The sequence below is a fragment of the Pantherophis guttatus genome, chromosome 1 (assembly GCF_059756535.1).
Source record: "Pantherophis guttatus breed Tessera chromosome 1, ASM5975653v1, whole genome shotgun sequence".
NCBI lineage: Eukaryota > Metazoa > Chordata > Lepidosauria > Squamata > Colubridae > Pantherophis > Pantherophis guttatus.
In genome coordinates this window covers 141,184,874-141,201,026 of record NC_142063.1, presented here as the reverse complement: position 1 = coordinate 141,201,026, position 16,153 = coordinate 141,184,874, and the positions used below count along the sequence as shown (strand labels likewise).

The 16,153-nt window shown below is 34.9% G+C and overlaps 1 protein-coding gene across 1 annotated transcript in view; it reads right to left on the bottom strand.

Moving 5' to 3' along the window:
- Positions 1-16,153, bottom strand: part of KIF5C (kinesin family member 5C) — an 88,330-nt gene that overhangs the window by 64,633 nt on the left and 7,544 nt on the right. The window contains exon 2 of the mRNA XM_034424842.3: positions 5,567-5,657. Within this exon, the coding sequence (XP_034280733.1) occupies positions 5,567-5,657 (91 nt within the window). The remainder of the gene's footprint in view (positions 1-5,566; positions 5,658-16,153) is intronic.

Genomic DNA, 16,153 nt, shown 5'->3' with positions numbered 1-16,153 from the left:
GGCCATGAATGTTCACACAAACATAATAGCAAAAGTTTGTGCAGAGATGTTGAACTAACAACTTTTCATACTCTAGGGTAAGATCTTTAAAACTCTTTACAACTGAAATGTTGAATGTGACAAAGAAATAAAAATACCAAATATTTGGAAATTAATTCCATTCATTGAGATAAAGTAATAGCATTTAAGTTTAATTAATTAGTCTGTGTTCTGGTTTCATCCATTGTTCCTTATCCTATCCCCTAATGGATTACAGCTCTTGCATTCTTTTCAGCCATATACGGCCCTTAAACCCTAAAAGATTAAGTATTAAGAGTAAGAGAAATATAGCTGGTAATGTTGAAAAGAAACTGGTCAACTTTCAAAAGTTTTCTATCAACTGCTCTTTTTTTTTTTTCAATAGCCATCACTATCTCCTATTCAGGACCTATGTTGCTTCATCTATCTATAGAGCACTGCAGGTTTAGTTTAAGCAATTTGGAAACTCAATGAAGCAACAGATTTAAATCCCCCCACTCCCAAAAAACCACAGCCCTGGATTAATAGGGCTCAGAATTACCTAAAATTGTGAGATGGGCAGCAAATAAATTTAATAATGAAAAATCGCAGCTGCATAATTTTGTGAAATATTTAAACCTATGAATTCAAAATTCATACCTTTTAACCTGAGTGAAACATTAAAGATATATTTAGAAAAATGGATAGACATCGTGGATAAGAAAATCACCACGCACTAAAATCCTGCTTAGGAATCATCCAAACGGACTGTTGCACTCCTACATACAATCTTGTTGATTCCATCTACTCACTGATTAATATAGAGTTGCAACAGCCTCCTCTGAAGCATTTAATTATAATTTTTTAAAAGTTCTATAAAAGATTATATTCAAAAATGGAGAGATATAGCTAGTGAGCAGACTTTTTTAATGAAATAAATCTAGAAATTTTTGATGTTCAGTCAGCAGAGTTGGTCGCACTCCCAACATTTCAAAAAAATAAATAAAATGTTATACTACTGATATGATGAAATCTGCGCACCAGATGAAATAACCATGGTATTAAAAAAATCAAAGTGAAATATTTCCTATAGTTTCAAAGATATTTCAGGTTTATTATGAAAATACCACCTTCATACTACAAAGCTTACATTATCAAAATGTTAAAGTCTGGTAATGATCTTACGAGTCTATCTGCTATTGACCAATGTCTCTCTTAATTATTGATGCTAGGATTTTAATAGCTACATTGAGGAAATAAGATATATTGTCTTTAATGTACATAGAATATTGACATATTGTATTTCAGTCTATTAAGATCTCAAAATGGGATTGCTGGAAAAAAGATGATTATGTCTTCATGGAAGAACACCTGTATTCATAAGTTATTTTACATTACACCCATTTAAAGAACAGGGAAAAATAGTTCAAGATATGAAAATTATGTTAACTTTCTTCAATTTGAAAATTATAGTGTAAATCAAATTGTTATTGTTATCACTGCTGCATGAAGAAACTTAGACTGGATCTATCTCAGTGGGACAAAGTTAGGAAACATAGCTGCACACTGTAGAGGAGCTGGGCTAAAATAATTTAAAATACAACTAAAATGGCTTTGAATAATTTGAATGCTGCTGAGATGTATTTACCATCTCTTGTCCTTAAGAAATTGAGAAACATGAATCTGAAGTAAATCTGGAAATTGAACTTTCTGCAATCTTGTTTTTTTTAAAAAAAAATCCTCTAAACAAATTTACACAGGTAATTGTTTACTGGATTCTTCTCAATCTCAGTATATAAAATATTAACAGCCCAAATAATTTATTTGCATAGCTAGCTCTGTTGTATTGTGAGAGAAATTAGGCTTAAAGTCAAAGTTTATTTTATTTTGTCATAGATATGTAGGAGAAAGACTCGCTAAGTTAGGGAGAGGAGTCAAACAGGGAATTAGTTGGGAATCCCTACGTGGGCGCACAAGAAGGTGAAGTCCAACTCCCATTGAACACCATTGAACCTTATCTAGTCTCTCCCACTTGCAAACCGTCAGTCTGAGAAGATTCCTGTTTATACGGTTGAATAATAAAACATATACCGTAATTGAACACTTCGCACGTGGGTCTGGTTGTTTGTATCTGACAGGTATTAGTTACTATACAGAGCCATATATAAACCCATCAGCAGATAAATATCAGGTTATTAAAAATTATTTAATTTTCTTCAACACTATAATGCAATATTGAAATAATAAATTAGTACAGAATCATATTGACCAGTCTCCCTTCCTCTTTGATACAAAGCAAATTCAGAAGCCAGTAATTGATGAATTTTGTTAAGCCTACTTAACTTAATTGTAACTAAGTAATTGTAACTAAGTAATATTAAGTAACTTAATATTACTTAATTCAATATTATGCGGAGAAACTCCAGTGCTATTCTATGTGAAAGCTGAAATTAAACATATTTACATGACTTGTAAAGAGCTATAACAAAAAGAGAAAATGTCATCAGCCTATGTATATTGGTGATTTCTTATTTCTATGAATTTCAATCATAATGTTAGTCCTTTTCCATAACTAGGATTCAGCAGGTAGGACAGCCATTTTTCTGCACAGAAAATGGATTATTCTCTAAACAGCCTGAGAAAAAGAAGAAAAAAGAAGGCAAGGACATCTGTAGGAGATGCATCTTTAAAGCCTAATTAGCAAAGATGGAAGGCAGAGGTGTTAAGCTTCCACACAATTCTAAGGTTTTTAGTGCTCTGTCATCCATCTCTTTCCTCCTACAAATGTACTTTTCTGAATGAAGACTAATATTCCAAACTGCACGTCAATCAGATTGTACAACAAGTATTCATTGACTTACATCCATTCATTTAGTGAATGTTCAAAATTGCAATGGCACTGAAAAGTGACCTATGACCATTTTTCATACTTACACCCATTGCAGCATCCCTGTGGTCACGTGATCAAATTTTGGATGCTTGGCAACCGGCTCATATTTATGACGGTTGCAGTATCCCAGGGTCATGTGATCACTTTTTGCGACCTTCTGACAAGCAAAGTCAATTGGGTGCGCAAATTTACTTAACAATTGTGTTACTAACTTAGCAGCTGCAGTGAGTCACTTAACAACTGTGGCAAGAATGATCATAAAATGGGGCAAAACTCACTTAACAATGGACATTTTTGCATCAATTGTGGTTGAACATCGAGAACTCCCTGTACTGATATAACTTTAAATAAACAATACAGTTACTGAACAAAATGACAGCTTCTATAATGAGCATAACTTTTAAGTGTTACCGGATTCACACCAATTACAAGAAAGGACCCAAGTCCAGATTCCCTGAGAATATGAGAAAATTTTAAATTATTCATGAGGAAAAAAAAAGAAAAGCTATTAACCTAATTGTCTCACGTTTTCAAGCCGTTCTGAAAAACTGCAGATGTAAATTTTGTATCTGAACAAACCAAACCTTGCAATGATACTAAATGCTCTCAGCATTTAATGATTAATACTTACTAATGTTTCATCTTACCAGAACTTTAAAAAGTTGCTCTTGGACACATGTCAGAATCAAAGTCATTACACAAATAGTAATGCTTATTTGAAATCATGTAGTGAGAGAAATTATCATGTAAAGAACTGTACTTTTTATCTTGAGGGAGAAGGAATACTTTCTTCTCAGTGAACTGCCTTGATAGAGCTCACTAATGTGGTGCTAATTACGATGAATGACAATTAGAATCAAATGAATATTTTTAATCCTTCAATTTAATAAACCGGTCACATCAAATAGCATAGATAGCTATCTAATAAAGGGCGGTCTAAATCAGCGATGTCAAACTCGTGGCCCGCGCTGGCCACGCCCAGCCCATTTAGCAAAGGGGGGGGAGTTGCAATACATCACGCGATGACGTATCATCACAAGTTTGACACTCCTGGTCTAAATTATGGGCTATACATCCATAATTCCTTGTTTCCTAACTTTATATTAATTACTTGATGAATGACAATTAGAATCAAATGAGTATTTTTAATCATTCAATTTTATTTTATTTTTATTTTTGATTTATATGCCGCCCTTCTCCGGAGACTCAGGGTGGCTTACAATGCGTTAAGCAATAGCCTTCATACTTTTGTATATTTTTATACAAAGTCAGCTTATTGCCCCCACAAACCGGGTCCTCATTTTACCTACCTTAGAAAGGATGGAAGGCTGGGTCAACCTTGAGCCTGGTGAGAATTGAACTCGCAGTAATTGCAAGCAGCTGGAAGCTAAATACTACCTTTAACAGTAGCATTAGTCTGCTGCGCCACTCAGGCTCTTCGTAATAAACCATTCACATCAAATAGAATAGATGGCTATCTAATAAAGGGTGGTCTAAATTATGGGCTATACATCCATAATTTCTTGTTTCCTAACTGTATATTACTCACTGAATTGAATTCCTATTCACAAAAGGAGAATAAACTGCTGTATGTAAACAGCGAGCAAACCCAAACCCACTCACACTGATGATGTTACCTAGGTGGGTAATGAAAAGTCTACAAGCAAACAACCAATTCAGAGAGCACCAAGGATTCTATAATTCAACTCTGACCTACACATATTCTTTTTTTTTGAAACTATGACAATGTTTCACATCTGCAATATAAATAACTAAGGGATAAACTATAATCATGTCAACCACATAATGAAGAAGTTACAGTAAATCACTTCAAATGAAGAGCTCTAACCAATTGTCTCAATATTGGTTAATCTGCAAGTTCATGCACAATATACTGCATCAGGTACTTTCTGTTCACTATCATACAAAATATTCTTGTTAATTATACTATATAAATTAAGAAATATGACAAAAAAAAGGTAATATTTGTAATACTTGTAACTAACAGAAGGCTCAGGGACTCCCTGTAACATTAAGATTGTAATAATACATTTAAGATATTCAGCCATGAAACTCCATGGTCATAAACACTACTATAATCTCACAGGAGGATCAACACCAGTGAATCCTGGTTTATGTAACTTAATCAGCCTTCTCCAGAACATGGCCCTTACTTGAGATCTTATCCCAGAGTAGATAATAGCAAAGAAAACAAATGATAGTTTGTTGACTTGATTTTTTTAAAAAAGAACACATCAGTGCTACAGATGAAATCCTGATGAAAATCAGCATGCTCATCTGTTTATTCTGTGCAAATAGTCACATTGCCAGCTCCTGAATTTTCTTAAACTGGACATGCTCACGGACTGGACATGAACATCAAAAAGAGTGTCATTATTCTAATTATATGCATGATTTTTCATATCTTCTACCACATAGAAAGAGGAGGCTCATCAACTCTTGTTAACGTCCATGAGTCTAAATTTTATTTTAAAAAAATATTTATATAAATTTATACACTCACACATCAGGAGAAACAACACACCCACCCACCCCTAAAAACCAGCAGGCCATTTACACAATCTGCCCATCCCTTTTACATGAGCTTTCTACACATTCCCTACTTCTGCTCAGCACCAACTTCTCTAGCACAAAAGTAGTTATTTAAAAAACTCTTACCTTTAACAATTTGTTTGGCACAGGCATTATAAACTTGTTCCTGGGATGTATTGGGAGGCAATACTCTATCAAAAACATAGGGTTTCCCTTGCTGAAATAAAAAAAAAAAAATAGGCATTTTCAGAAAAAAAGCCAAAAATATGATTAAAAACACAACAGACATTATTATGAAACAAACAGATACTCAGTGTGGATTACAAATTACTAAGAAATATACTAAATGTGGTTAACAGTACACATTTTTATGAAACAGCTTATATTTAGCAGCTATTCTAGAGACTTATCAGACTCAAACCTGTATGCAAGAAATATCAGACAGCAGAAAGAGGAAACATTGATACTATTTTTCTTTTTTTTTTATTAAGGTTTTATAAGTTAAACAAGAACACAAAACAAAAATACATACAAACATGAATACATTAAAACAATACAAAAGAAAAAACAAACCAACACTAACTCAGTCCACTGACTGACTTCTGAAAGCTGTTGCATCGGTGGTTGTTTTCTATTTTGCTGTTTTTCTCTATACATGTCTATTTTACATATTTACTTATTTACACATTTATGCATATCCAAATCTTAGACTTACTCTTTTTAGATTTTCTTCTGTATGGAAATACCAATTACATCTATATAACTTTCTAGAAATCCTTCTAGATGTTTGTCCACACAACCATTCTATCCTTCCTCATGCGTAATTGTCTGTGTTTCTTGGTTAGATTCACAAAAAGTATTATTTTGTTAGTCCTATCTTTCCCTCTAACCAGGAGTACCATCTTTGCCAGACTAAATAGTAATCGGTATTGTCTTTCTCTTGTAATTCCTTTGTAAGTCTGTCCATTTCTGCACATTCTGTTATTTTCGCAATTATTTTTTCTTCTGTTGGTAATAGTTTGGATTTCCAGTTTTGAGCGTACGCTATACGTGCCGCTGTTAAGATGTGAATAATAAGATATTTTATCTCTTTGGTATATTGTGGTGTGGTCATTCCAAATAAGAAAAACTCTGGTTTCATTTCAACCTTCTGTTTAGTTATTTCTTCAATCATTATCTTGATTTCTTGCCAGTAATGTTGCGCCCTTCTGCAAGACCACCAGAGATGATAATATGACCCCTTTTGTGACTTGCATTTCCAGCACATTGGAGACATATTTGGAAACATTTCAGCCAAATGGGAGGTGGGAGATGCCATCTGTAGAACATCTTGTAAAGGTTTTTTTTATATGGTATCGACATTGTCAGCTTATAGTTTTCTGTCCATAATTTGTCCCATTTATCCAATTCTATGCTGTGTCCTATATTTCTTGCCCAGGTTATCATATTTTCTTTCACCGGGAAACATTGATACTATTTTTCAAATCACCTTGTTCCTTCTTTTAAAACCTAAATTTGAAGAAGTGATTTGATTAAAATATTAAAAATCTCTTTTGTACAGTTCTAAAGTTCCAGACATCTATCTATCCTTTAAGGTTCTTCTCAAGAGTTGATGCACAGTTATAATAAATGTAAGAATGTGAGAGGGGTTTTTTCTTCCTTATCATTCTTTCACTATATTAATTTTTGTAGTTTAAATTTGGATTTGATTTGGAACCTTTACAGGAAAATGGATAGCTAGAATGCAATGCATCTTTTCTTCATCAAGGCAATTCCTGAAACAGGGTATTAATATCAGTACGCAGCTAGGAATATCTAGGGAAAAAATAAGATTGTGTATATGAAATTTATCTTCACTGTCCTTGCTTAATTTTTTCCTCCTTTTCCATCCCCCTAAGTTATTTTGAAGGCCCACGCATGACCTTATCACAGAAGAAGAAACATAATACGTAAGTACGATCAGTACAGATTCATTATAAGAAAAACGTTCAGACAGCCAGAATAGTGGTCTATTAAGAGCACTTGAGTTTTTGAATTGTGAGGCGGTAGAGTTTGGACAACAAATCTTATTGTGTCTCAGGAATATGGAAATCTATCTTACGCTTGATAGACCATTGGTCCTTCTGCTAGTATTCCAATAGGAATCGAACTTCAGATTCTTTCCTTGGAATGTAGAAGCAAACATTGGAGGCAAGTATTGTGCTAAGGCTAAAATGGCAATGGCTAACACTTTCAATATTGTTGCCGATAAAATTATAAGGATATATCCACTAATTCATCTGCAGTCTTCAGCTCACCTTTATAGTTTGCTTTAATCAAGATTTGCTTAATTAGCTGCAATGGCCACATTCATATATTGTATTAACGCATGCACAATGGCCAACCAGATCAGATTCACAGCATATTAAGCCAAAACCAAAGAAACCACATTATGGTTTTTTAGAGTGTGTAAATTCAGTCAATAGGAATAAACCAAAATCCTTATTAGTCATTCCTTTTAAAGTAAATGTTGGCCTGGTTAATGAAGCTAGTCATGACTTCAGCTTTGTACTATGGATGAACTCAGCTATAATTCTTAAGCTATAGTTTATGGCTTTTAGTTATATGTGAACCAAGCCTACTAACAAACTTTGAATTTGCTTGCTACAGGAACACAGTTCTTAGCCTTATCTGTTTCACCAGACTGCTTTTTGAGAATACTAAAATATGGAGAAATGTCTACTATGTGCCTTATGAGGAGCAGGAGAAAGATGAAATATGCTAATTAAGAAACTAACTAAAACTCTAAACTAGATTAAGGATTACTTCCTGAATTAAACAGGTCAGTTGCTCCGAGGAAAGACATCACATTAACCTTTCATGCTATTCAAGATGATTGATGCCGTAAAGATAAAACAGAATTCCTCAAGCAGTTTTCAGCAGGTTAATGGCATCAATAAGCCACACTCAAATCTCCTTCTGGGTTTTCACATGTTCGGTTGTCATTAAAACTGTGTCACCTCTTAGACACAACTCTTTCCCTGGAGGCTGTGATGAGCTGAAAAAAATCCATTTAATGGATGCTTGCTCACACACTTCTTTGCAGATGCAAATTATGAGAATTTCATAATCATAAACTGTTATCTACCACTCCCTATTTCTTTTCCTCAAGGCTAAGATAAAGGATAAAAACCAAATACATTAAACAAAGAACCGTATTATAACCAGCTTTAGTTGCTATCATCTACCTTTACTATTATTCATCATCAGTGTATAGAAAAACATCTCAAAAAACAAGTTTTTGACAAAGATGTATGAAAATGTATCTGTCAGATTTTATCTGTTACAATAAAGAAACATTTAAAAGGCTTGTCTTAAAAAAATATTACCGGAATAAAAATTTCTTGTTCCACCTCCTGTACAGCAGCCCTTACTGTATTGTTTCTATTATTAATTCTCCACCATCAGTAAAGGATAAGAATTTTTGTTATCTACTTTTGTATATGTCAAAACATCCTTGCCAGGCATCAGATGTAGAAACAATTTAATTCCAAATCTTGCGGAAAAGCCAACTGTAATAAATGTATCTGCTTTCTTTATCTTTCAATTTTCACTGTCAGGGTAGGAAATCTTTTTTTTTAATTAGCATTCAGTAGGGGGAACAATTTTTTTAATTTAATTTATAGGATCTCCAACTGCCAAATGACTCTATAGAAAAGACTTTTCACCAACAACACAAACATTTGTAGTAACACAAAAGAAGTTATTGTGTGTAGACTTAAAAACCAGGAGATTGTGAGTTCTACTCTCACCTTAGGCATGAAAGCCAGTTGGGTGACCGTGGGCCAGTTACTGTTTCTCAACACAGGGTTGTTGTGGGTAAAATAGGGAGGAGGAAGGTTCATTAAGGCATGTTCGTTGCCTTGAGTAACTTACAAAGTAATGAAGGTGGGATAAAAATCTAATAAATTTTTGACTCAGCCTTCCATCCTTCCAAGGTAGGCAAAATGAGGACCTGGTTTGTGGGGGCAATAAGATGACTTTGTATAAAATAGAACACCGCTTGGGGGGACCAAAAAGCCCTACTAAGCAGGTATATACAAAAGTATGAAGGCTATTGTTTAATGCATTGTAAGCCACCCTGAGTCTCCGGAGAAGGGCAGCATATAAATCGAACTGATAGATAGATAGATAGATAGATAGATAGATAGATAGATAGATAGATAGATAGATAGATAGATAAAATGTACCGTCCAACGCAGGAACTAACAAGTGAGCGAGCACTCTGTACCTAGCCTGATAAACATGGAAGAATTCTCATCACATCTATTCGGGAGAACAGAATCATCTACAGCAGCAGCTCCCAACCTTTTTGGGTGCCACAGACCAGTTCCATGGAGAGTGGTTTTTCCGCAGCCCAGGGGGGCATGGTTTCATGCGCTGCCTGCATCTCAGATGGGCTTTGCTTGTTTACATGGCCCAAATTTGTGGCAATCTGCAGCCCGGTGCCAGTCTGCAGCCCAGGGGTTGGGGACTCCTGATCTATAGGAATAGCAGGGTTGAATTTGCATAAAATAACAGGTGCAAGGTGCCAGAAAGCCATGATATAGATCAGGGGTCTCCAACTCTGGGAGTTGAAGTCCACAAGTCTTGAAGTTACTAAGGTTGGAGTTCCCTGATATAGATGGAGCTTGGGATGGTGTACAGAAAAAGAACTTTCAGGAGATCCTGAATTATGAATCACAACACACCTTAAGCTGCTTAAAACACAATCTATGGCTATCTAAAATAATATTTTATTGTTGCTGGTTATTTAGATGTATTTCTAGTTTTGACACTGTTCTGATGTATTAGGGGAAGCACAACCAAAACTACGTTGTGTGTAGCATCACCACATCCATGTTCCTATTTCTGATTCAGATATGTTATTAGGTATGTTATGCAAAAATATTAGAATTCTCTGTATCAAGCAATCAAGTAGCAGAATTAAAGCAAGGGGTTTAAAATTTTCTAATGTATATTGGAATCTACTGATTGACCAATCCTGGCCATAGTTACTTTAGGTCAAAATAACTATGGCATAGGATGATAGTTTAGACAAAATGCGCCATGTAATTTATTTAAATATAGATACAAGAATTTCTCCATTTAATAGGGAATGTTGTGTAGTTCTCAAAATGTTTATCAGAGGCTGCTGGGAACAAGAACGCTTCTCAGCAGCCTCTGACAGGGTATTATTTTTGTTTTTTTTCTCACAACGATAAGAAATAATTATTTCATTTCACACTTCTGTGGAAGTTCCTCTTGCTGTTTTTTATCATACCCAAGCCTAAGTACAAGCTTTCACTGTGAGAAGAGGAATTTTCTGCAATGTTCAGGTTTGGACTCATTATAAAGCTGCAAATCTTAGATTCCTTTCATTTCAGAACAAAAGAAATCTTGCAACACCTTCCTGAAGTCCTCTGCATATTCTAGAAAACTGGGTGAAAGAAACAAGATTTGGAATTGAAATAATTAGTGAAGACAAATGAAAAGCGCATTAAAACGCCAAAATTTGTAGATGCTTCTTTTTCCTGGAAACAATGGTCAGATTAATACAGTGATGTATGCATAGAATAAGTGCATTTTTTTTTACCTAAATAACAGAATTTAGTAAATAGTAGAAGATACAAACACACATACGCACCCATTCACCCCTGGTCTAGACTTGTCTGTCCTAAAACGTGGGTCAACGAGGAACATGTATTGAATATTTATTTATTTTAGGAAATTTATATTGATGCCTATTTGCACATGGCGATTCAAGTCAGCTTAAAGGAATATAAAAACCTCATATATAAAACAATAAAATTAATAAAAGAGAATAAATTAATAAAATAATAAAATAACCCTCCACCCCTCATCCCGGCGACAACACATCACACAAGCCATTTAATGGGCTCCATCCTGTTCTGCGTTCCCTGGGCCTGCTGGCAGAATAGTTGGGGAATGCTCTTCAATACACCTAACTTTCATGTAACAAACTCTTGTTTATGATTTTAGATCAAAGACATTTTTACATTTTGATCTTGCACTGAATAAACTCAATCCTTTTCATGCATAGGGCACAGAGTAGCAGAACTGCAGCCTGCAGCATTTTGCAACCAGCGTAAATTAGGGGAGAAAGGCATTGTCAGGACAGAGCTTGCAGTTTTATGTCTTTCTATACCAATAACAGGAAGATCAGAATTGACTTCACGTCCTCTGTTCTTCAATAATCAATCACAGAAAGCTTAGGTTTAGGAGCATGACTGAGTCTTTCATGAATAATGTAGACGTCTTCTTTCTATAATCTATGGTTATGCAATTTCATTTATGTAGGGCCTCTTTTTCTCCTCACTGTAGCAAGTGCTGCCCATTACATATATTTTTTTTGCTTACAAGAATTGTTTTTCTTTTCTGCTTCCCTCCTATTGTGCTTGGACGTCATGTTCTTTTTTTCAGGACCCCATCAATTATGGTTTCTACTCATTGATTCCTTTTGCTATTTCTTCCCTTTTTATTCTAAGCCCAACCACTGGGATTCATTCTTCTTTCCTGCTATGTTATTTTCAGCCTTCAGTCAGTTCTCTCTTTTAGGGAGGGAAAAATCAATATTATAAATAAGGAGGAAGCAGCAGCAACCCAGCTGAGAGTCATAAAGCACTGTGGACAATGGCTAAATACCGAAGCAGGTCACTGAAACAAAAAAAAAATCAAAAAACCCCTCACCAAACACCCTAATCAATTGGCTACTTGCTTTGAAAGAGAAAGCAATCATCATCCATTTATAAACCAGAACTAGAAAACCTCCAAATTCGTTTTAAAATGTAAACTTGTAACAAATCAAAGCTTTAATCTGCTGTATATTTACATCACATCACTTTTATGTTATGAACATGTCCTATGTGAAGACCAGGGATATGGGTCTTAAAAATGATTTTAAAACTCCTCCCCATTTCCCATGGGGTGTTTTCTATTACCAGTTTTGATAAAAGCTAGTAATCAACTGAATTTTGTCATCTGTGGTTTAAAATAGTTGCACCTATACAAACAATTTGTGAACAGATCTGATTTTTCTTGTCGGCTTATTACAATGAACACTTCCCAAACTCTATTTGTATACTAAAAACATTTTCTGTGACTAAATAAGTAGAAGTTAATTTTTGTTTTATTAAGGATGAAAGGCAATGCTTCCTCCTTAATGTTTATTTACACTGCTTTCTTTACTACTTCCTAAAATAGTCACTTGTACAGTCAACCGACTCATAGCAATTACACCAGGTGGCAGAGAAGAACTAAAGCAAGCAATAATTAGAACAATCCAAGGTTAATTCTACAATCCTACATTGTCAAACTGCCTTTTTAATTGTTTAAGTTTAGGAAGATAAGGTAGAGTTTTCTCATTTGGAGAGAGCTTTTTTTAATTGTATTATAACATTGGCCCTTCTTCTTTTAAAGAGGAGCTGATTCTTACTGTACTCAAGGGAAGTCTATATTCTACAATTGCTGTCCAGTTATAGGAAGCTTCTAATGGTGTTTAATTCTAAAACTGCACTTCCGTAATTTTTCAGAGAAGACACTTTTTAAAAGCCTTCAAAAAGTCTTAGAATTCAAGCTGCTATAGTTGGTAGTCTCAGCATAACTTGTATAACTAGCCATAGATTTTCTCATGCTTGCTTTTTATACAGCAAGTAAGAATGATCTCTTTATCCACCAGTTACTATATACTATACTCTTTATCCAGCAGTTACTACCAAATGTCACAAGTTGACTAATGTATCATGAAGAAGAAATGCTATTTACATTTAAGATGGGGCTGGACAATCGTTTTGGCATGGAGGGAGTGTCAGACTGTTGACCAAAATGCAGTAAAGAAGATGATGCACAAAGCAATGCATCTTTATGGACTTTCTTAATTAGGCCAGACACTTTGTCATCAAAACTGCCATTACAAGTACACAGGGTTTTTTTTAGAAGATAATAGTTACAGGCATCAGGCTACAAACTAGAAGACTATATGTTCTAGTCCTGCATTAGCACAAAGCCAGTCACTCTTTCTCAGCCCTAGGAAGAAGGAAATGGTACTCCACTGTAGAATAGAATAACAGAATGGAAAGGGATTTCCAAAAACCTTGCCAAGAAAATTATAAGAATTAATCCAGGCAGTCTTGAGGAATCAAAAACTAACCAGAAGGCTCACATGCACCCTTAAAAAAAAAGAAAAACAAAATAATTATTCCTAAGGAACTGTGTTATTCCATCTTTCCTTGTAACCATGGGTGGTACATGCTATGCCTGCTGCACAGAAGCAGCTTCAAAGTATAGAATGCTATCTGTGAAAGAAGAAATTCTAAAAACACGTTTCACAAATAAAATTAACATACACGGCCAGCTAATGATAGGCTCTGTAAGATAAGTCCAGATCTAAAATTGCTTAGCTATACTGTACCATTGCTTATTACCAGCAACTGTTCTGCTTTGGCTTCTATTTTCTCATGCATACAAAAGACTTGCCACAATGCCACAGTGATACAAGACCCCTGGACTGCAATTTTTTTTTCATAGTGTATATACTTGCCCTACTAACAGCAGCTGTAGGACTGAAGAGAACTGAAAAGTGTATACTATAGTTCTTAACCTACACCACAGTGGTATATTTTTTATCTTGATTGTGTACCAATCACAGCACTCTACAGAGGGATAATATACTAAGGAAATCTACTGTAAAGACTTTTCTTAAAAAACACTGCCCAAATTTTCCACTTTCCTTTTGGTCTGAAGGGGATTATGGGATTAGGAAAAACTGCTGCCTCAATTTCAGGACCAGCACACTGTGGCACAGCACTGGACAAAAGCAGACTTGTAATTGTAGAACTAAAACCTCCCTGTACATACATCAGGGGGAGGAGTGGGGAAACAGAAGTTATTGTCTGCTGTACTAACAAGGGAATCTTTAGGTAGATAATCGGTAAAATAATTACAATAGTAGAGATGTAAAGTACATACTATTATAAGTATGACAAGGCCATTTCATATAAATTTTGCAAAAGGAAATACTTGCCTATAAAAATAAAATGCTGAAGGAAGAAAAAAATGTAATGCAGTATTCATGCATACATTAAGAGAAAATTTAAATTGAACTCCAATATATATGGAGGGTACTAGATTGGAAAAGACCATATAAATAGTCAACATCAATTAGATGCATCACAGAGTTCCAAAATACAGGTGATCCTCGCTTAAAGACCATTTGTTCAGGGACAAAACTTATGATGAAACCGAACAAGTGGTACTTATGACCGGTCCTCTATGTTCTGGCCATTGCAATGTCTCCGCAGTCATGTGATTGTAATCTGGGCACTTGGTGACTAACTCAGAAATTACATTACAGCATCCTGCGATCACCATTTCTGACTTTCACTGCTGGCTTCTGACAAATAAAGGCAATGGGGAAGATGGCAGGAGGTGATGAATGGGAACCATATGATGTTGTGCTTAACAACAGGATGGAATTGCTTAAAAATGGCTGAAGTGCCAGAACTGTCAATGCTAAGCAACCCAATCATGTGATATCAAGATTTATGACATCATTTAGCAAAGGAAATTCCAGTCCCAAACACTATCTGTATATATCTTAGTTTTCAGTCTTCTTGTTAAGATATATTACCCAAAGGCATTCTACAGGCTCCTGTTAAATTCTGAAAATCTCACACATGTACTCAAAACCACTTCTGGCCTTCATTAAGTGTGCTGTGTTTTTGGTTAAATGAAGTTTTAATAATTGCAAAACAAATCTAAAAATGTAAAGCTCATAATTTTCTATTACTTAAGAATCACAGAATGGTTGCAAGGTTGGACCTAAGAAAACACCTAGGAAAATCAGTGCAGGAATCCACTACTGCAGATATAATATTACCTCTTACTGAGTTATTAGAGATCATTGCTTCTTGGTTGCGTAAATTAGTATCAAGTCATTGCTGATGCTTGGACAAATGGAGATCAATCTGATATGGCAACAGTGAAAAGAGATCACTTTCAATGTAAGGAAATGAGATCACTTTTCTGATCTTTACATACTCAACTATTTAAATGCACAATTTCCAAATGAGTAGCTGTTGCAGCAAAAAACATCAAAGTCTTGTAGCATCTTAGCAATGAATAAATATTACATCAATTTACTGGCATCTATACAATATAGCTTGTGACTATCTCCTATCTACAGGTAGCTCTGAGCAAGAGTCAGTCCTTACATAGTCAGGGGAAAACAGTCATTGCCCATTGCCAAAAAAGAAAGGAATGAAAACAACACCATCCATTCACACTCTACTGCATGGATCAAGCAGGAAAAAGAGATACAGAAATTTATTTATTTTGTTTAAATTTCTATACCGCCCTTCTCCAATGTAGGACTCATGTTAACTTTGATTTCACTATAAATAGAACTTGCTTCTGATACAGAAAAAAATTCCAGGGATTGCTGTGTAATGGCCTCTTTGCTTTTCTACCATAAATTATTTAACAGGAGTTCCTGGATTATTATGTACTTGCTTACTTGATTAAAGCCCAGCTATGCCAAGAAAGACTGAAGCTATAAAACAAGGGTTATATTGCATTTCCTCAGATCACTACTTTTTTATTCTCCTCTGTCCAAAAAAACTGCATTTATTTATTTATTTATTTATACCCTGCCCTTATTATCTTCACAAATAACTC